We start from the raw sequence: 22,232 nt of genomic DNA on the forward strand, positions 1-22,232 counted from the left end.
ATAGCAGCTTAGACAGGGGTCTGCTTTCTAACTTCACCTGGCAGTGCTTTTTTCTGACTCATTCTTTTGACTAAAAAACAAAAATCCTCACACAGCTGGGATGTAGGCCTGCCAGTATCTGTGATCACATCTGTATTCTTTCTTTTACAAAATATGACTTTGCTTCTCTCCTTGTTTGTTTTAAATATCTCACAGCAGGCAAAGAATCTGACATTACTGGGGATGTGATGAGCTGTGAACATTTCTAACTAATTTTACTGCACTGTCATCTGTGACAGAAACGGATTGAAGCTGATGTCCCAGAGGTTTCCTTCAGTTCTTATCTTCATAAACAAGACAACACAGTCTAATGCTTTGCTTCTAGATTTTTGCAACTAGTTCCCAACCATCAGTAGTTCTGACACTTTCTGTACTAGAAGTTGCAAGTAGACTGTAATGTTTAATAGCTCCTGATTTCTCTCTTTCACCTTTTGGAAATGGATTGCCAATTCTAAATGAACTACTCCCTTAGGTTAATCTCTCTACCTATTTTATTAAAAATGTATTTTCTTTACTTTTCTTTTACTATAGTAAAAATAAATTGAAAACCAATAGATTTGACTCTTTCATCAACAGTAAATCTCTTGATGAGAATGTATATATCAGAGATAATCAAACAAAGCAGGTTCCCTAATCAGCATAGCTCAGCGAGATACAAAATCCCACATTTCTCACTCAGACACAGTTTCCATAAAAACAAGAGGAAAGTTTTTGTTATCCTATAATCTAGTCAGCTCACACTCTCTATCAGATATTACAAGAAGCACGTTCTTTCTCACTCAATATGATCAGCTCTCTCTCCCTCACTTCCAATTTCACTTTTACACTGCAGCTTCAGCAGCTTCATTAGGAATTGTATTCTATGTTTATTAGGAACTAGCTTTCTGTAGCCAAACCAGTAATAAACTCTGCTAATAATATTACTAGGGAAGCAGGGCAACATATATTTCAAATATGTGTATGACATCAAACCTGTATATTCTAAATTGCTGTTTAAACGAAATGAGATGAGCAATAAGAGTGTCTTCTGAAAAAATCAAGTTAGAAAGTTTTTAAGCTATACTTAAAAAATAAATTAAAAAATGATGATACCTTTCAGTGCAGGTCCTACAACTTACTATATTCATATGGCTTTTGTGGTTCATCTTAAAGTATTTGCTGGAAAATTCATTACAAACACTGTTTATTCATTATAGTTCCAAATCGCTTTATGACTCCCCAGATGGTCTAAAGGCACAGACTGGTGCCCATATAAAAAAGAAAAAGTCATGGAATCTCTACTGTCAGTGTGTGAATCTGAAGGAATGTTTCTCTTTCTGGCTGTCTAAGAGCTGCTGTGAAGACTCTTTGCCTGCTTTAGCTTCATGTGAAGATGAACTGCTGTGGGGTTAATCACAATAATTATGTTCTTTCTCCCTCTCTAAAAGCATTATTTGCTCTGCATCTCAGACCAGAGATCGTGAAGAACTAAGTAGAGCCTGTGCATCTGCTGTTTGCTGAGTGCTGACTTAATCCCTGCTCTATCCTGCTGTTCTGTATTCCTAAATAAATATTTTGTGGAGTGTGTGTGAAGACGAAGACCTGGATATCTTTTTCTTCTTCAGACATGTTGCCCAAGCCATATCTGGAATTGTTGCTCTTTATTTCATGTTTTGTTACACAGCAGAAGAAAGAACCTCTCTTTACTCTGGTATAAAACTGAAACTATGTGATCTGATTTAAAACCTGCACGCACTAAGCAAATCCTATCAAATTTCTCATTTGAAAATATTTTTTTATTTACTAAACGTGATTGCACACGCAAGCTTTATTTAACTAGTTTATTATTTTGATTGCATACCTCCAAAATATGTTTTCAACTAAGGTAATTGTGTTAATTTGCATCTTCAAAGGGCATCTTTGCAAAACCAAGCATTTTATCAGGGTTATTCCTGCTGAATCAAAAATTCACACACAGACATGATTATCTTCAATATTTAACAATAACCAGAAAGAAGAAAAAAAAAGTTCAAATCTTCCAATTTTTGTATAATAAAAATGTGAGACAAATGGAAGATAGAATGTATTTTTAGTGAGCCAGACCAAAAAGAAACGACCCGAACCTACTGGATGTGGTGCAGGTAGAATCCGTTCCACCTGCCCAGACGCAGAAACAAATCAAACATTCTAGTAAACAGTTGATCATGCAATGGCTGTTCAGCAGAAAGTTTAACAATATATTGCACAACTATTTCTTTGATTTTACTAACAGGTAATTTTTTAACTTCATACTTAAACTGATGGCCAAGCGTTCACTTTATTATAGAATCACAGAAACCTGAGATTTGGAAGGGACCTTTAAAGGTCATCTAGTCCAACTGCCCTGCAATGAACAAGGACATCCACAGCTAGATCAGGTTGCCCAGTGCTTCATCTAGCCTCACCTTGAAAGTCTTCAGGAACAAGGAATCAACCACATCCCTGATCAACTTGATCCAAGGGCTCATCACCATCACTGTAAAAAACCTTTTCTTTATATCCAACTGAAATCTACCCTTATTAAGCCTGAAACCATTTCCCCTTGTTCTATTACAACAGAACCTGCTAAAGAATCTGTCTCCTTCTTTCCTGTAGTTCCCCTTTAGACAGTGACAGGCCATTCTAAGAGATTTTTTGTTTGTTTTTGTTTTGTTTTGTTTTGTTTTTCCTAAGTCAGTCAGTACATAAAGGTTTATTTTGAGTCAATGGAAATTTTCCTCTTTTTTCTATTTGGACAAACTACATCAAGGAAAACTAATTTTTAATCAGTTAAGTTATATATTAGATTATAATACTTTAAGTATGTTAGAATAAAATAGAATGAACAGTTAAATTCAAGTGGATTTAGAACTTCAAAAACATTAAGGCTTTTGTTTAGTCACTGCTGCCAATATCCACAAGCTTGTTCCTCCATACAACTACTAGAAGAGCAAATACCATGTAATGCCCACAATTTCTTATTGGGTCTTGCTTATAGCTGTGCCTCTGTACAAGAGAACTAAGGTACTTATGCTGCTTGAAGAGTTGTGAACTCTGCAAAACTGAGATAGAGGGAGAGAAAGGTACAAGTAGTCATGCTAATACACCACTGCACTTTTTTACCTCTAAAAACAAGCTCTACATAACTTAACCTAGAAACAATACTGTATTCAATCATCCAATATGACAAAAAGTAAATAATTTGTATTGACAAAATCAAAATGAAAACATCAGATTAGAAACACAGAAAGATTCCTAACAACATAAAAAAATCCCTTTGAATATATTCATAGGTAACTAGTTTATATATAATTAAGCAAAGAAAAGAATCTCATATCAATTATCTACATTATTTCAAGTCTGTTAAGATGGTGTCACAGTAATACTGACATATCCAGATTAAAAAAAAAAAAAAAAAAAAGGGAATGCAGCAGTCTGCCTTGTTATCAGTACGTGTGTTGTCACACTTTCTCAGTGAACTGTGACTGAGATGTATTAGCAGGTCAAAAGAGCAAAGCTCTTCAATTTTTTACAGTTCTAGAAAATGGATGACATTCGAAGAAAAGCTTAATCTTAGCAGGGGACCAAACAGCAGTTATTTTTTTTCCTTCCAATTTATATATCCTGAAAGAAGGAAAAAGAAAACAAACAAATGCAGGCTCTGTTGTTAAAAGACTCTGCTTCATTCTAGGTTTCTATATGTTTATTGTGTAAAATTTACCGCTTGAACCCCCTATAAAGCTTGCACAATGATTTGGATAAAGCTAGAAAGAAAAGTGCTATGAATCTTGCTTCCTGGAGTGGCAGAGGTTGGGCCAAAGGTGAGATTTCAATGAATTACGCTCTTAAGTGCCTATCAATTATAGATAACAGTAAAGTTAGATGCATTATTTTATCTCAAATTAGGACAATGCAATTGGGTATTCAGAGAAGCTTCCTCTGGCAGCTTTGTGCAAGTGTTGGCAGCTGAATGAGGTTGGACCTGACTGTATCTTTTTTAAAGAAACAGATAATTAAGTACATCCTAATCATCTGGCTTTTTTTTTTCTTCCCCTTTTCTAAAGGTTAATACTTGAATACTTTAAAATCTGAGTAATAAGAAGAAGACATGGTGACCTGATAAACTCTCTTATTACTCTCTGTGACATATCTGTATCTTAACATTTAAAGTTCCACAATAATTTTACTAATATTTAATATTTTAAAATTTAGGAAGGCATATTCTTTTTGCCCTCCATGGCAACATGAAGACTTAGGATAGCATTTATATCTTGTATATTCAAGGAATGTAAAATTATTAATATATACAGGTCGCTCCAAAAGTAATGTTTCCTATTTATTTCTTTGGAAACTACAATAGATACACAGAGTACAATAACAATATTTGATAGAGCAAATTTTCAGCTACAAAAAACAATTTTTCAACATAAGCACCACCATTAGTTGTGCATTTTTGCAGAGCTGAACAAGAGCCCGCATATCGCTCTTGTAAAAATCTGCACCAGTGGAGGTGACACTGCTGGAATGTATCACTCACTGCCTCACTGCGCTCACAGCCACTGTTTGGTCTCCATGAATGCTCAGCAAGTGTTGATGAATATCAATGGCTGTAGTTTTTTTCTGCATGGAGAAATTTAGTTCCACTCCTCTGCTTCATACTCACTTCCATGTTAGATGCTGTTCTGTCAGACTGCCCCTTTGCTGTCATCTGTCACACGGCAACAAAATGTGTAGGAATACTGGCAAGGAGGTACAACCTCCACTGCCATACCACATCTACCTCTGACATTGTGGTTTAGCTTAACAAAACAGGAGGCATTACTTTTGGAGCGGTTGTCATACATGGAGCAAATAACTCAAATTCAATTGAAATTCAAGTTATCTTCCTTAGTTTCTTTTCAATACTTTCTAGGGTGTTTAAGCACAAATTATAATTTGAAAGGCAAAGGGCTCTAAAGGTTACATTAAAATTAGAGATGGATCAGTAGCCATTTTCTCATTTTCCTACTGCTCAGACATGCTTTGGAATTGAATCTGGGTCTCTATAAACCATCTAACTGCAATTAAATTGAAATAATATTTCAAGCATAGAGAAGGCAAATACAGGCAATACCACGTAGAGTTTGGATAGGGTTTCTTCACTTGGACACAGAGGTTCTCTTAGTCTGAGGAACACTAATGCTATGGCAAAATGCTTGCAGCCTACAAGATATGTTCATGAGACACCATCATATTTCTGCAATAAAGTTTCAATTATGGTATTCTGCAAGAGGATCATATTCAAAACCCATTAAAGCATTTCACAGGACACCTCCTGTCCTTCAGCTGTTTGACTTAAAATACTCAAAAGTTGTAAGATCATAAACCTTTGGAATCTGGAGACCAAGTCTGTATGCATACCTGTCCCTTGAACACATCATCTGCATTACTTTTTGCCTGGACATGAACAAAGAAGGACTTAAAGCTAATGACTGCTACCTTGGCAATTATGTAGGTTTGAGATTTTTTAAAAAATACCATTTTTTGATGCCTTATTAACACTCTGTCCAAGCAAAAATATCTCGACCTAAATGTTGCACACAAAAATGTCATTCAGAGTAGCTATTTACTATGATCATTACTTTGAAAGGTCTATTTAGAAAAGCTGTCTTTTCTTTTTTTATTATTATTATTATTTTTTTTAATTACGCAACTATAGGCTCATAGAGCCATCACTGATCATCTTCTGGGCAAGAGCACAGGATATACTTTGTCATATGATTTACTTCAAATAATAAGAAAATTTAGTTATAACCAAAGATGATTAAAAAAACTTAATGATATTAAAAATATATTTTATAAATCCTTTTACGAATGAGTATATAATATTAATCTAGTGCTGTTAAATCAGCATTGCAATCCCTCTGTAAATAATTTGTTCTTTTCAGTATTTATATTTAGTACAATAGAAAAAAATATTCCTCCACTTCTTCCATAATGGTAATAAAAAGAAATTGATTATTTTTTACTTGTCCATAAAAATTGTCCTCACAGCAATCTGAATTTGATTAAGCTGGTATATCAAATATACGTATGGGACTCTGCATGCAGAGTCAAGCTTCTAGGAACATATGTACAAATTAGATGATTGCAATACTTAATAATTCAGTGAATCCTTGCTAATGTTACACTTTTTTTTTTTCAAGAAGTTATTTGAAATTGAAATCATTTCTAGACAGAACATACCATTCTTTCAGTGTTTAAATCAGGCCTTTTATATCAACTCACTGATTGAAACTGTTCTCATGACCTCTCAGACCTTGAAAATTAACCACACAATGATAGGATATCAAGAAGATAGATTTATAAAATTAGTTTTCTTCCTTATTATAAGACTAATTTCAGGTCTGTTGTAAACAAAAACAAAATGACAAACAATTCCCTTCCCCCTCCTTTTTCCTTTTTAATAAACTTTCATTCTAGGTGCTTCAACTATTCAAAAAATAATTATCCATCTTATTAAAAGCGATGGAATTGAAACAGTTAAAGGCACTTTAAATGATCTTAGCCACACAATCCTCACCTTGGAGGAGTCCAGGAAGTTAGTTTCAATAAGTATTTAATAGTGCACAAATCCCAAGCAAAGGAAATTAGCTTCAGAGCTTCAAAACTTAAGGTCAGTGGATATTGCACTGATCCAATGTGATAGACACAAGATCTGATTCTTTAGATGTAAACCACTCATTGCACATTCATTGTTATTTTTCTATTGCCTTTATTTAAGTCTAGAATTGCTCAAAATCCCAGTCACTGTGTGCTCCATCTCAACAGTAACTGCATTTAGTTTTGTTTAAAAGAGAGAATTAATCACTGTCAATAACTTTTTTTTCTCTCCTGACAGTACTTCAAGTTTGCAGTGGAATTAGAAAATGATTGTTAATTTACACATACAAGATAATTTTATGTAACTTAAGAAAGATTAAATGGAACAATCAGGAGTGCCAGTAGAAGAAATTAAATCAGGATATGAATGAGTGCTGTTTTATACTGTAGGTGTTCCAGCAAAACCTAATGCTAATACTTAAACTCATCAGTTAATCACTTCCCATATTCTTTTTCAAATATTAACCTTTTAAAAAGTTGAATTAGCTTAAGAATAACTTGATATATTATTAGGAGTCATTTAAAAAGTCCATGCCGAAAAAAGAATGGTTTTCTTTTTAAACAGTTTTTAATTATTATGAGGCTTATATGAAGAGGAAAATATATTTTAACAAGCATCCACACAAGTGGTCTGATTATGTTATTCTAATCTGCAAACCTAATTATCACCTTCTTATGGAGTATAAGGAACAGCTTTAGAAGAAAATTAATGTATCCTATCAGTGGGACAGTTTGTCACTTTATTAAATAATCATCTTCTTTGCAAATAAAATTGTTAGAAGCTTCATTGTATTAAGGAAAAAATAAAACCCCTCACACCATTACATATTAAAATTAACTTCCCACCGATTCTTTAATGGTCTATTAAGCCTTCACTGTGGTGGATTATGAAGTACAAATGAGTATATCAACTGTTTCTAAAACTGTAAGAAACAAATACGTCCTATGCACATTTTTTGTTATTGTGAATAATAATTTAGCAAACATTTAAACTGCTTTCACCAGTTTCCAATGTAGAAAGTCTATACTAAACACACACAAACTAGATAATGTATTATTTTCCTCGCTTTTAATCAAAATCGTAAGCTGACATCTCTCTATCCACTTTTTCTGTAAGACAATTCACAGTCTATACTTCAATCTAAAGGAAAAAAAAAAAACCCTACATCCACAAAAAAACAAAAAAGTTCACCTCCAAGTCTTTAGAACCATTCTGCACAGTAATTGCAGAATGTTACAGTTAGTGAGCACATACAAGAATCTACTCTGTAAACTAAGCTGGGTTATTTTTAGCTATCTTTGATTAAGTTATATTGTTGACTGAAACAAAAAACAAACAAAAAAAAAGCAAAAAAAGCAACATAAAACAAATTTTAATGTTTTTTTTTTTTATCTAAAAAGAGTTGTTGGCTAACAGACAAAAATTCAGCCTATAAATACATATAAAAATGCATATAGCTACCTCTAATAAAGTACGTATTATGAGTCAATGTACATCACGTGGGATTTGGGAGACACAGTTTATGCATATTGAAAGTTTGCTGTGTATCTCCAGTATCTCAGACAAGTGCTCTTACCTTTGCATTTCTAGCCATGGTTTTCAATGTTACTTGCTGGAGTTTTCACCCTGGCAGCAGGAAAAGAATGAAGAAGTCTCTCAGATGGACCTATACTGTAACAAACAGTTTCAAGCTGTCCAGGTTCTCTACCTCATATAAGCAAACATTCACTTCTGCAGAAAAAAACAAAAACACAACAACCAACCAAAAAGACCCAAACCAAAACAAAAAACCCACAACCAAAAATCTCCTACCACTTTGCTCAAATACTAGATTAAGACATATTATTCTTTACTTAAGGAGAAGAGGCACAGAGGGAGAAATTGGTTCTGCATCAAGGTGCTGAGGCTGGGAATTTCAAGCAAACTTTACAGCTTTTAGGGAGAAGCAAAGGCTCCTTTTTGTCACTGAGCTTTTAGGCGTCAACAGGTTCTGGCTTTATAAAATCCCAAATTAGTGTTTTTTCTAACAAAAAAAAAAAAAAAAAAAAGGTCCCCAAAATCAGGGAAAGTATTTCCTGCCCAGCACAATCATCTGAGAGAGTATTATCAGCTACTGTCTCCTTTCAAAGAATAGAATATACTGCCCTCACAAGCAACTCAGAATTTCATAAGGTACAGAACTTAGGTTTCTTTCCATGTGTTACACAATTATTTTCTTCTACTGTGTAAAAGTGGATAAAAGCTATAAAAGCCTTGTGTTGATAAAAAAAAAAAAATTGGATATACTATCCATACAAAGAATTTAAAAAATCCTGCATGTCATGTCATCAGAAAGATGGATCAAACTGATCATGAAAGTCAATAATTACTTAATTCATAAAGCTGTCATTCTGGCTATCAGTAACATTTATATTCTTTGTGAGGAAAAGCCTCAGCTATGAAGACTCTGATTTTCCTCAAATATTATTTAATACAGTTAAATGTTGGACTCTGTGGCTTGAGGGTAAGTTGTACCCAGCCATCAAAAAAAATGTCCAATATTCTGATACTATACATGGAAGATTAACAGAATTCTGTAAAATAAGACAATCTGTATAAAATATTGTAGGGTTATTTAATTTTAATGTAAAGGACAGAGTTAGTGAAACAAATCATAAAGTCAATGTTTTTAAAATAAACTATACCTCTCTATTTTTTTTTTGAACTTATAATTGGGAAGAACAGTATCGTGCCTTGTAAAAAAAGATGTAAAATATGAAAGTTCAGAAAGATTGGGATTTTAATGGAAACACTGCCTGAACTATTAGAACTAATTTGTTCCAGCTGAACATCCATCCAAATTCTTAGAAAATAAAAGAAGGTAATATTTACAGGGAGATATTTCAAAGAGCTCTCAAAGAAGCACATAATTGATTAATTCTTGCCAGCCAGCACATCCACGCTTCCATGTTCGTTTTCTTTTTCCTTTTTTTTTTCTTCTTTTTTTCTTCCCCTCACCCCCTTTTAAAAGATGCATTGGGCTTTCTCAGCTGTATACCTATCATGACACAGAATCTGAATATGCCCTCTTCCAGGCTACAGATTAAAGAGTACTGCCAGCTTGGGGCACTAAACCAGCACACACGTAGTCATTAAATTGCCAGAGTATTCTGGTAGAAAAGTACACAACATGTTACTGTACACCATTCAGTAATTTCAGAGAACAGAAAAAAGTTATGAAAAGGTTACCCATTATATAATAAAGACTTCAGTAAAAAATAATAAATAGTCTAAACTAAGCAACACTTAAGACTTCAAGTAAGAGACATAGCTGAAATGTATTTCTCCTTTGCTCTGTCAACTTTTTCGTTTCCTCTTTTATTAAAACACTAAACCATGAGCATTAAGCAGCTCTTAATTTAGCTTTATAATAAAAATTGAAATCCTTCTTAACCAAGAGTGCAGTTTTGTTGAATTCTGTATCCTTGATTATTTTATAAGGTGAATGAATAAAGTAAAGTCAAGAAAGACAAAGAAAAAAAGGAGTCAAAAGCAGAAAGAGGAACAAGAGATGCCATAAGATGTCAGAGTTAGAAAAAAAGTTGAATGATGCTACATATAAACCACCACCTTTGTAAGCCAAAGGATGCAAGTTCCATGGTACTCTTTTTGCTCATGTGAACAAAACAGTGGATAACTACTGTTAGCAATTTAAACAACATAATTAAAAGCTCAGACTTTTACCAGACTTCAAACAATACAAAAGTGCCTCTTCACATTGTTAGTGCTCTGGCAACCTGGTGACAAATTCTCATCTGATTATTAGTTTTCTGTGTTTCTGCCATAGTTGTGAACATAGTGTACCTGAATTCCACCCATCGGAAAGGGGAACTTGATCCCCCTCTTTCTGGATGACTGCTTCATATTACAAAGCCAGTATAAAAACAGTCCTATGGCTGCAGTGACACAGCTTCTGTGAGGCTCTGCAAGATTTTTTTTGAAGCAGAAGCACTAGTCAGGTCAATCTACCTAAATTTAATTTTTATAAGAACAACAATTTGACAATTAAATTTATGTTCCCAAATCACTTTCACAGAACATTTATGCTGCAATTCTCTACAAAGTCAAAGCAGCTAAGCATACTGAAGATTTCATTCAGAATGAGTTGTCAGCTGTATCATACCAGTAGAAACATATTTCTTTGATTAAGACACATCCTTTCTTCTTTGAACATCAACAAAATCTCAATAAAGAACTAGATTGACAGCTTAGCACAGCTTTCAAGGCTTTTTATCAAAATCCAAGTCACTTAAGAATATTCTGCTGCTTCTGCTGCTGCTATAGCTATTAATATATCATGATAACTAAAAGAAAAAATCCAAGAAGTACTTTAGCTCATAAAAAAAAAATAAAAAAAAAATCAATGTTGCCCTTGTTTTTAATATATTGTGAGCACAAATATTCTAACCACAGAGAAAGTTCTTCAGTTGGCCATTATAATCCCAAATCACAAGTTACTGTTACAAAGAGCATTTGATGCCTTTAGACATCTTCATAATTGGCTCAGAAATAGCATGCTGCAAGAAAGGTTAACAGACCTTGCTGTTCCTCATATGGACAAATCTTTATTTTAAAAAAGGCATAACTGAAAGTTCTCAAGAACCAGGAAACCATATGACTTGCAGCTGTTCCCCAAGTCCAATTTGACAAAAAAAAAAAAAAAAAAAAAAAAGGCAACTGTAACAGACAGCCTCTTCCTCTGAATACTAAATCAAAATCTGAAACAGTTTTTCACACATCTACCCATGGCGCACGGATTCCAATGATACCCTTATGTCTACATTTTAGGCACATCAGGAAAACAATTTAATGTAATGTAATATGATCTTAAAATATGGTATTACTTCCTTAACCTAAAGAACAAAATTAATTGTTAGTATATCTAATCATGCAATCATGCTTTCAGGGACTCAAACTGGTTATAATTTGAAAACTTGCCAAGATTAGTAAGTTTCACTTATTAGCTAAGTAATAGGTTTTTTTTTTTTTTTTTTTTTTTTTTTTTTTTTTTTTTTGTCTAATGCCTTCGTTTTTTCTATTGTCATTTCCTATGTAATGACATCCCACAGGCACCCAGCTCATACTCACAGTCACTGATCGATAAATGGATTCAGAATTCTGTAATTATTGTTTGCTTAGATTTGGAGAAACAACGTCTACATTGTTCCCCACATGTTTCTTCAGCTGTCTTGTCTCCCACCTTGCAGTTTCCCCAGAGAGATTTCCTGGGTCTTCTGATCTGGAAGAGAGGGCACTCTGAACCAAAGACCACAATCTGTCACATACTATAAAGTCCTCATATTGACCAAGCCCATTTTAATCGAAACGGAGTATTACAGAACACTCGATAGAGACCACACTCTATGGAGTCATAGAGTCGTTAAGATTGGAAAAGACTTCTAAGATCAAGTGCAACCATCAAACTACCCCCACCACGCCCACTAAATATGTCCCTTAATGCTTCATGCTGCTTGTATCTCAGAAGAAAGTTGAGAATGACAGAAAAAAAAAAGTTGAGAAAAGGATATTAGTGTCCTCACCACTGGTAAGACAGTAAATGAACATGCATTAATTACCCATTTAAAAAGCGGATGTAGATCAATAGTTGCCATTCATTTAGCAATACAATTACAAGAGAGGCAGAGAGTATCCTTTCAATCCTATGCTAGTGCACAGAAATATCTTAATAAAACGTGATGAAAGAAAAGTAGGCAATATGACTTTAAACTACCTTTCACTTTTTGCTAAATTTGGATTAAATACTAGCGGTATCACCAGAATAAGCAATGGTCATTTCCTCTACATCACCAAGTTGGCCAATATATTACTCCAGTGATGTTATTTCTTTTGTGCTTTTTAAGAAAATATGTAGGGATTTCACAACACAGCAACATACACAGATACTGAAATTTATATAATTGAGATATAAGAGTATAACATAAAGGATAAAAATAAAATAGAAAAAATATGAGAAAACATTTTAAAATGTAAGCTAAAATACAATTTGGGTGCAGTGATTCTAATGAGAATTAATATAGAAATAAATACTTCTCATTTTGACTATATAATTGTGTTCTTATCAGATGTAACAAAACAGTAGTAGTAGTAAACTATCCTGAAGACCAAATTTATAACAATGTGGTTATAAAAATTATTATGTTAAAACTTATTTTTCATATAATTATAAAAATGCACTTAAACTATTGTGCATATATTATATGATGCTGTTCTACATTATACAAAAAAAAAACCAACATATTCAAAATATTTTTTTTGGAACAATGTATCTTATATGTATCTTATGTTAATGAATCTACAATATAGAACAAAAGGCAATGCAAATTCTACCTGATGTGTATCCACAGGATTTATCTGATTTTGTAATATACGCAAATCATAGCTCATGATAGCAAATTTGGAAATAATATTTTTTGATTTGCACATTTCTTATAAAAGACTATGTAATCTACTGCAATGAAGTAAGACTTCAAATCAAATCAGAAAGAAGTCTGATTATTTGCATGAAAATGATACGTAGACATGAGCCAGGCAAAATGCATTCAAATAGAATAAAGAGGGAAATTGAAAATGTTATCTCAAGTGATGGAGATGGTGGCACAGGCTCTTTATTAGGTACATTAAGTACTTAAAATCACTTCAGTTATATAATTAGCAAAGATAAGAACTATGGGATATTTAATCAGGGACAGACACATTGGTTGAAAGGATTACTTTTTAGGTCAGGTAATCTATTCAAAAATAAATTTTGAAAATTAGTACTAAAGTTTTGTTGAGGGCTAGAGGGATCAGCTTTTTTTTTAATTTTTTTTTGGTATTTATTTCCAGTAACCTAAGTCTCTCCAACATGACACAGAACAGTGTGCAACTTCAGAGTGTAGAACTAGAAGTTTGGTGTATTTAAATTTAAGATCTGAATCTGAAGCAAATTTAGGTCCTAACTTCTAGGGACCTATGGCACAAGGCAAGTAAAAAAATATATGCTCTATATCACATCGGTCCATGCAGTACTAAAGGAATAGTTGGGGTCTCATTATCAGTGGGTGTTGCAGCATATGCCTGGATAATGACAATCTCTAAAAATAGGGGCTTAATTACTGGAATTAAAGGATTGAAAAAAAGACCCATAAAGCACCCACAGTTCAGAGTGAAGGTTTTCATGTTGTGATTAAATTTTAATTTCTTTGTACTAAACAATAATGTGTTTATATTTATTAAATAGGAAGTGTAAAATTTATTCCTTAACAATTCATTTCATTGCTTTTAATGGCTTGGATATTGTCAATAATATAATATGTAAGTGCACTGTGGCCACTTAGCAACTTGACTGGATTTTGTAGGAAGTTTTGATCGTTTGGCAATATATATTAGAACAGCCTGCTGCTTAACTGTTTATGAAGCCCAGCATCTGTTATGAACATGAAATATAACCACATAAAATTTATGTAAAGATTTGCCATTTACTTCAGGTTTTTGAAGTCTAACTGATCCAAAATGAAGTTTGAAATCAGCTGCAGATTTACATTGCTCATATTTACTAAAACAAGAATCACAATGAATTATTAAGCTTCTGCTCACGAAAATCAGAGAAAATAACTTTATTAATTAATATAAAAAATCCTAACCATACTCTATCAACAAGCAACAAATAGCAAGCTTTAGTTATGCCATTTTGCTACAGAATTTCTGTTCTATAAAATTCATCAAGCATGAATTTACTATGAATGAAAGTAATGAGAAAGATTTTTCTATCATTCCATTATTGAATATTTTTTATTTCAAACGGTGTGACTATACAGTGGAAGAGACTCAAATTTAACTTGCATGTAGTGAAGTTTGCATTTAAAGCACTGTAATCAAATGCAGTAGTTTTTAATTAATTAAAGAATGTATAGAACATTCAACAGGCACTTCAATCCATTGAAAAGGTTCAATGACCTGCTCTGAGTAATGAAACAACATCTTCAATAAAATCCTTTGCCAGCCTGACATCAGTTGAAGAAAATTAGATTTTATTGACCTTAGGTTACAGCAAACGCATAGACCTGTTGTGAATCAACAGTTTTTTACTCACAGAAAGCATGCTGGGCCAATTCCTTTATATCATTGTGCACCATGTAGAACAATCCTTTATTCTAGACAACACAGTGATTTTGCCCTTTAACATACACTCTATTTCACAATTTCTACTGCAACTCTGTATTTAGCAACTGAATATCATTATATATCTTTAAAATAAAAACATTCCCATATCCTGCCAATTTTAATAGTATTATTAATTATATAAATAATATTAATAGTCCCTATTTCAGTTATTTCTTTAGGAATGCAGAAAGACCAGTGTTTCACAACAGTCTCCTCCAATGAACATGTGCAGTGAACAGCTAGTCCTTACTGTTCTAACAGTACAAAACCTGAATCCATTTTAGTCTAGCAGTAGTGAAATTGATAGCTGAGCACCCTGAAAATGTAAACATTCATTGCTACACATAGAGCCTGATACACTGCACTAATTTCAAATATGTACTTTGAAATCACAGGGGATGCACAGTTATCTGCTTAGAATTTATTTTTTATATTATATTGCCTCTAGTCCTCAAGAATCTGAACCTGAGGTTTCTTAATCACAGCAACCTTCCCCACAGCCATTACAGAATAGTATTTAGCAGAGCAAAAGGTGTGTCAAGCATGAGGGCCTTAGCCCCTTAGCACTATCTAGAGAAATGACAAAAACGTGAAATCATTTATCAGAGAGAGGTACAGATACTGGAGTTGCACGTTGCTGTATTTTTACCTTTTTTGCTTATTTTTGCATAGAAAATATACATAGGTAAGTTGAATCAGAATAATTCTTTAAGCATCTTCTGGGAACATACTGTGAACTGTTACATTTTGAATGAAAGAAGGATGTCTAAACAAAAGCAAACATTTCTAATATAATTTACTGTGTTGACTGAAGCTGCAATGTGTTAGAATCTAGAGCTGTTATGAAAACCTGATAAATATATAATACCGTTGTATCTTTGCAGATATAAACTGTATTGAGTTGGTATCTGCATAATCCTTACACTAAGGATTCAATAACTCTAGGTGAAGTCCTAGAGAATAGTATCAAAATTATTATTAGATTTATCTCAGCTCAGTGAACTCAAGCATGCATGATACACTGCAGGTAGTTTTTTTGAAGATACACTATTTCATATTTGAAGCTTGACAAAAGAACATGTTGATTCTTCTTCACTTTTTTTTTCTTCTTTTCTCTTCCTGTCTATAAATATTATAAGCAAGAGCTAGGCAGAGTAGGCTGTGTCACTATAGACCACTACTGGATCATGTGAAATTATTTCAGACTTTGTCATATGTATTTTTGCTTTGAGTTGCTTCTTCTGATGCCTATGACTGCAGCAATACCGTCTGAAATCAGAGGTGGTGTTCCCTGGAGTCTTATCCTTTTACAAAAAGAAACCTGTGGAATCGATGGGGCAGGTAGCAGATGTCTGCAATCTGGTCTCTGTGTGGAGCCAGTGCCTTCTTTTTAAGCTGAGAATGTCACAATGAGGAAGGGAGGAGAGGTTGAAGGAAATAGACTGAAATATCTGCAATTCAAGTTAGAAACTGTGAGCTGATGATTAGTTTATTCACTCTAAATATGTACTAGTGGTTCAGTCCAAGAGACTACATCACTTAAGCTGAAAAACTGGAAGAATAATGAAAATATCAAAATAATTTTGTTCTTTTTAAATTGAAACATTTTGACTTTTCAATTTAAAGCTAAAATAAGCCAACTTTACCACAGAGGTTACGTATACTTGAGAATTTTATCCACTACATGGCAAAACTGCTTTACTTTTAAACTTGAGGTTGCATTATGCAAAAAAATAAGCAGAAATGTTAAACCATTTTTTTAATTCAGTCACCACTGGAGTTACTGCATTTTTTCAGTAATAAGTGTTGTAGTTTCTTTACTGCCTGGCTGGCTTACAAACATCATAAGATACAGATTTTCAATGGAGTAACAGCCCTTACATGCACAACATTTATTTTTATTTTTATTTTTATTATTTTTTCTGAGGTCAGGGAAGATGCTTCACTATGATAACTATACAGTATTGTGAAGTACTTTAGTTGGGGCACATGGAAGAACAAGTGCTAAAGATTCATTTACCTTCCATTTCCTCCATCTTTACTTTAAGTGGCCTTTCCAGATTAAATAACTAAACAAAGTTGAAAGGGAATCTCAGAAGTACATGGTCAAGAACATGATACAAATTGAGTTATTAGGGATAGGAACCTTTTCTGCATACAGATTTTCTCTTCATAAAAGAGAAAAAATGACTGATGCTTGAAAATCTCAAAGATAATATCCTTAAAACTGTAAATGCAATTTATAAATCCTACTTCAGTTTACAGAGAATAAGAAATACCTTGTACGCTACTCAGTGCCAGGGAATCAAATTAGCATTATATTGTAGTATTTTAGAATAGTTACTGTGAACTTGAATGATATTTTGCTGAATGTTTTCCTTGTTTCCATGTGTATATTCTAGTCACACAACTCATACATCTGTTATTCCCAGCACTGAGTCTGTGACGTTTACACAGATCTCCCTGCAGGGCATTTTGGCCTAACTGAATCCTTATTTCAACAGTATGTCCTACTTTAATGATACTGTTACTTGAAATGCTGTCTTTTGCAAGTTTTCTTCCCCCTGAGGTTAACACAGCTATTCTACGCTGAAAGTAGGGAATCTGACCCTATTCCTAAGCAGCAGATACCAGGAAGTAAACCCTGTTATCTTATACAGACTTCTCTGCACTTTAGACCTGCAGAGTAGGTGCAATGACAGCTAAGATTTTTTTTTTTCTATGGACGCATTTAAATCAGTGTAATACTAGTGCAGGTTTCTGATAATGTGTGTTTATGATCATAAGATACAGTTATTTGAAAAGGCTTATTAGGATTTTTTTTTTGACAGATGTGAGGAAGCTGCTGTATTCCCACCTTCATTATTTTTCATTTGATCATCACCAAAAGAAACACTTTCTTCCTTCAGATCCATTTTCATAATAATGAATATTTTACAAATATCGTAAGATACTTACACTGAGCTTTATTTGTAAAATCGTATGGAGCCATTCTAAATTGCAGCTTACAAGGATAATATTTTTAACTAAATAACTAACTAGTAACTAAGACATTTACTAACAGTTTTTCAGTGAAATTCGGAACAGAAAAAAACTATTTGACAAAGGCACATCATTTTACTTTAATAACAATCAGGAACAAACAGGAGTTGCACAGGTGCACTGAAATGGCACAGGGAACTTCTAAGCCATTCAAAGATTTAAGAAACAAAACATAATATGGATTTTAAATTCATGAATATTTACATATACTTAATCTGAGACTTTTTCAAAGACCTGTACATCCATGGATCTCTAGTGCAGAAATCCACACCTTATTTAATGAGTCAGTACTAAGTCTTTGTGTCCGAAACCTAGGAGCACTGCACAGTTTTAAAACATGCCAGTGTTCTTAAGTAGATACCTGCTTCCAAAACATTCTACATAATCAGTGAGTAATAATTAAAAAGTCCTTCTAAGCCTTGTGATTTGTTCTCATCTTCATTCTGAAAAGGTAAACAAATGTAGAAAGATTCTGCTTTCATATATGCAGCATGTCAGAAGTTTCCATACTGGTATGCTCTAATTACACAGGCAACGTGGTGTCAGTGTGTCAAGGAATGTCATAGCACTTTAAGGATTATCATTGCCACAATTTAAGGCAGATGATTCTCCAACTACAAACTTAATCTAATTCACATAAAAGAATCAAATACAACACCTGTGTATTTTAGAAGATCCCTGCACATAGCATAAATTCAGAGTTTCTTTATGGTGAGGAAACTTTTCATATAGTCCTTCTCAAAGTAGAACCTCAGTATAAGGATCTGCTTTACAAAACTGATAACAGTAGGACCACAAAGCTTTGGAAAATCAAGCATGAAGAAAAAACAAATTCACATGTGACAGTGCAGGATTCTGAAATGAATAAGTGCTATTAACCATGTAGTAGGCTACAAATCTGACTTGGGATTGACTTGCTGATCCTAAATCATTAAGAATGTACAGGAAAATCCGCAATGATGAAAAAAGCGATAAAATGCATTTTGTCTAATATATATAAAATGTTTTCATTTTCACGCACTGCAGGAAAATGCTGCTATAACATATTGTGGAGTTTTGCTACAAGCAGAAACAAATTACGAGGGCTGCTCTGAAAGTAATGCCTCCTGTTTTATTATGTTGGCCCATGATGTCAGAGGTGAATATTGGTGGTATGGCAGCAGAGGTTGAACCTTCCTGGCAATATTCTACTACATTCTGTTGCCATGTGACAGATGGCAGCAGAAGAACAGTCTGACAGAAATGTGACCAACATGGAAGTGCACACAAAGCAAAGGTGTGGCACTGAATTCGTCCATGTGGAAAAAATGGCACCCATTAATATTCACTGATGCTTGCTTGAATATTTATGGAGACCAAACAGTGGATGTGAGCACAGCGAGGCAGTAAGTGATAAATATCAGCAATGATCGCCTCTGCTGGTACAAATTTTAACATATGCAGCATGCAGGCTCTTATTCACCATTTGCAAAAATGCATAGCAAATGGTGGTGCTGATGTTGAAAAATAGTGTTTTGTAGTTGAGAATTTGCTCATTTAAGCAGTTATTCTGCTCTTTGCAAATGTTGTAGTTTCCATGGATATAAATAGGAGGCACTACTTTTGGAGCAACTTACATGTTTATGAACAAACAGCATTTGGAATATTCAACAGTAATAGAAATCTGCAGTAACCTTTAAAAAAAACAAGTTCTGTTACAATACTTTGACCAAATCTTTACATTATTTTTTAGAAACGCAGTCTTTAATTATTACTTTTTTCAAGTTCTTTCAATACCACAGTATTGAAACATGGAGGCTCCCAACTACATATTTTTGTAGTTAATTTCCTTAAGATAGTGCTAGAAACATCAGGTTCCTTAAAATATAGATGAATTTCAAGGTGAGTCTGCTAGCAGATTAATGGCACATGATTTATTGTGACATGAAATCTGATCTGAAACTCATGTTATTAGCTGAGCTTTTTATAAATCATAATTGCCAGCTGCTGAAAATATGCAGAAAGACCACTGATAAACTAGCTTCATCTTCAGGGCCTAGAATATCTGCATTTGCTAAATGTCCAATATCTCTCGTCTTAGTGAATGACTGAATGACTAATAGATTTGGATGTGCAGATCAGACTTAAGTTAAAATCTTTTCATAGTATAACTCTTACAAAATGAGAAGCACAGGAGGCAGGAAGAGGAGGTAATATAATTTAAGTGTTTACTGTGGAGCTCAAAGAGAAGCATATACTTGAGTTCTTGTATAACATTGCATAGATACTAGTACATAATTGCAGAGATGATTATTTAAGGAAAATGTCCCCATCTTGGACTGTTAAGAGTAAAAGTTATACTTGCAACATGAAATCAGCAAATTAGGTAATATTTAAACACATTCAAGCATCAGTCTATACTGTAATGAGGCTGTACTAACAAAATATTTTATGATCGTAACATCTATGAAGATTGGCCTCTACATTAGATCTTCCAGTTGACCCTGATGGAAATTAAAAAAAAAAATCTGTAGGTATGACAGAACATTTGTTTCAATGATTATTCCTAGATATTCCCATTATATCCCTAAGAACTTCATATCTTAATTTCCTCTTCCCATGCACCTTTAAATCTTAATTAAAGTTTCTGAAATGTTGCTTTTTCCCATAACAAGTGATGTGCTAAATTACCTAAATAGAAAGAGACAAACATAAGCTCTGCATGATGAATATTATCTACTCAACAAACCAGATATTGAAAGAAGGTGATTTTGCAGTACACGTTGTAACACATTTTTAATATCCAGAAAAGCTCAGAGATAAATTCTAAATTTAAAAAGCAACAAGGAACAGATGCAAAGTCTCATTCCTGACTTTTTTATATATCCAAAGCTGTTTAATGATAAAAGCATGTATGTGTAAAATGGCATTCACTTGCCCTTACTAAGAGTATATGTGGAAGAGCCTCCTGTCAATGTACCAGTGTGCGTGTGGGAATGAAACATAAGGACCACCATCTGCAGCTGTCTAATAAGTGTTCTTCAGTGCCTAATGGCAAAGTGTCAATTCAGAGATCCTCAGATACCACAATGCATCATCTTGTCCATGCTAGTCTTACAAGTCAAACATTTTGCATGTGAGAACAGTTTATTTATAATCCTATTCATTGCAGTTGAAATACCAGATATAAAACAGTTACGCTACCAGCAGTCTGCGAGCATATACTTAATACAAAATGCACTGATTTCCTCTCTTTTATGAGAATCAATATTTTAAAGGCTGTTCAAGATTTAACTCCTTACAGAACATATCTCAAAGACATAGAAATAATCTTTTCACATGTAAGCAATTTGAAATTCTTACCTACTGTTGAACTTCTCTGGATGTTTTTCTCTCATGATGTGGAATCTATGGGCAATTGAAGCATCCTAACAAGAAAAAGAGAACTGTAAGTCTATCATGAAAGAAAAATTACAAAACAAAGACCAAAACTGTAATCAAGGCATACTGTTTGTGAGGTGTTTTACTGTGTATCATTTTCAACAACAGCAATATTCTGTCCACTTTACAGGTACATTGCTCCAAGGAAGGGATCTCTATGAAAATAATCAGTTCACTACACTTATTACATTCTCCACTTTTACAAATCAGACATGATAGCTATGTTTACTGAAAGGGTCTTTAATTTCTTTATAGCAAATATCATCCAGATCCACAGAAGATTCACAACAGTGCTCTTCACTGATCTTTCCTTTTGTTTTTATTGCTGTTGTTGGAATGCTAAATAAAGTATATGAAGCTCTAGTACGGCTGAGTGATAGTTTTAATAGATTAAACGTATACAGTTTGACATTTGCATACGAGCATTCAGTAGCTTTCTACAGGATTTTGTAGAAAATGGAAATAAATGATAATATATCTTTTATTGCATTGAAATGATGGGGGGAAGACAGATTTTTTGCACAAAAAAAGAATCTTGTTAATTAAGTATATATTATATATATTATTAGAGTGTTTAAAAAAATAGTAAATGATGCTAAAGTAGAATCAAATATGAATTAGAAATGAAATTCCACAATAAAATACATAGGTGTACAACATTTTAAAGGTAATCAAATAATTGTGGTAGTGGAAGTTGCTGACATGCTAGAATCATTTTTCCCAGCATTTATGCATCTCATTTGAAAGTACAAAAATAATGTTTTTTTCAGTACAGCTATGAAATATTTATTTTGCTTAGTGATTCTATGATTCTATGAAATCAGTCATGAGAATATGAAACCCACCAATTCTACAGTCTTGTAAGAGATAGTAAACATTGGATTGTTTT

At 33.4% G+C, this 22,232-nt stretch overlaps 1 protein-coding gene across 3 annotated transcripts in view; it reads right to left on the minus strand.

The window, feature by feature from the left end:
• Positions 1–22,232, minus strand: part of DGKB (diacylglycerol kinase beta) — a 339,795-nt gene that overhangs the window by 121,988 nt on the left and 195,575 nt on the right. For all 3 annotated transcript variants that reach the window (XM_085226116.1, XM_085226115.1, XM_010712729.4), the window contains exon 20: positions 21,266–21,330. In XM_085226116.1, the coding sequence (XP_085082242.1) occupies positions 21,266–21,330 (65 nt within the window). The remainder of the gene's footprint in view (positions 1–21,265; positions 21,331–22,232) is intronic.

Source organism: Meleagris gallopavo, chromosome 6 (genome assembly GCF_905368555.1).
Source record: "Meleagris gallopavo chromosome 6, MGAL_WU_HG_1.1, whole genome shotgun sequence".
Lineage (NCBI taxonomy): Eukaryota > Metazoa > Chordata > Aves > Galliformes > Phasianidae > Meleagris > Meleagris gallopavo.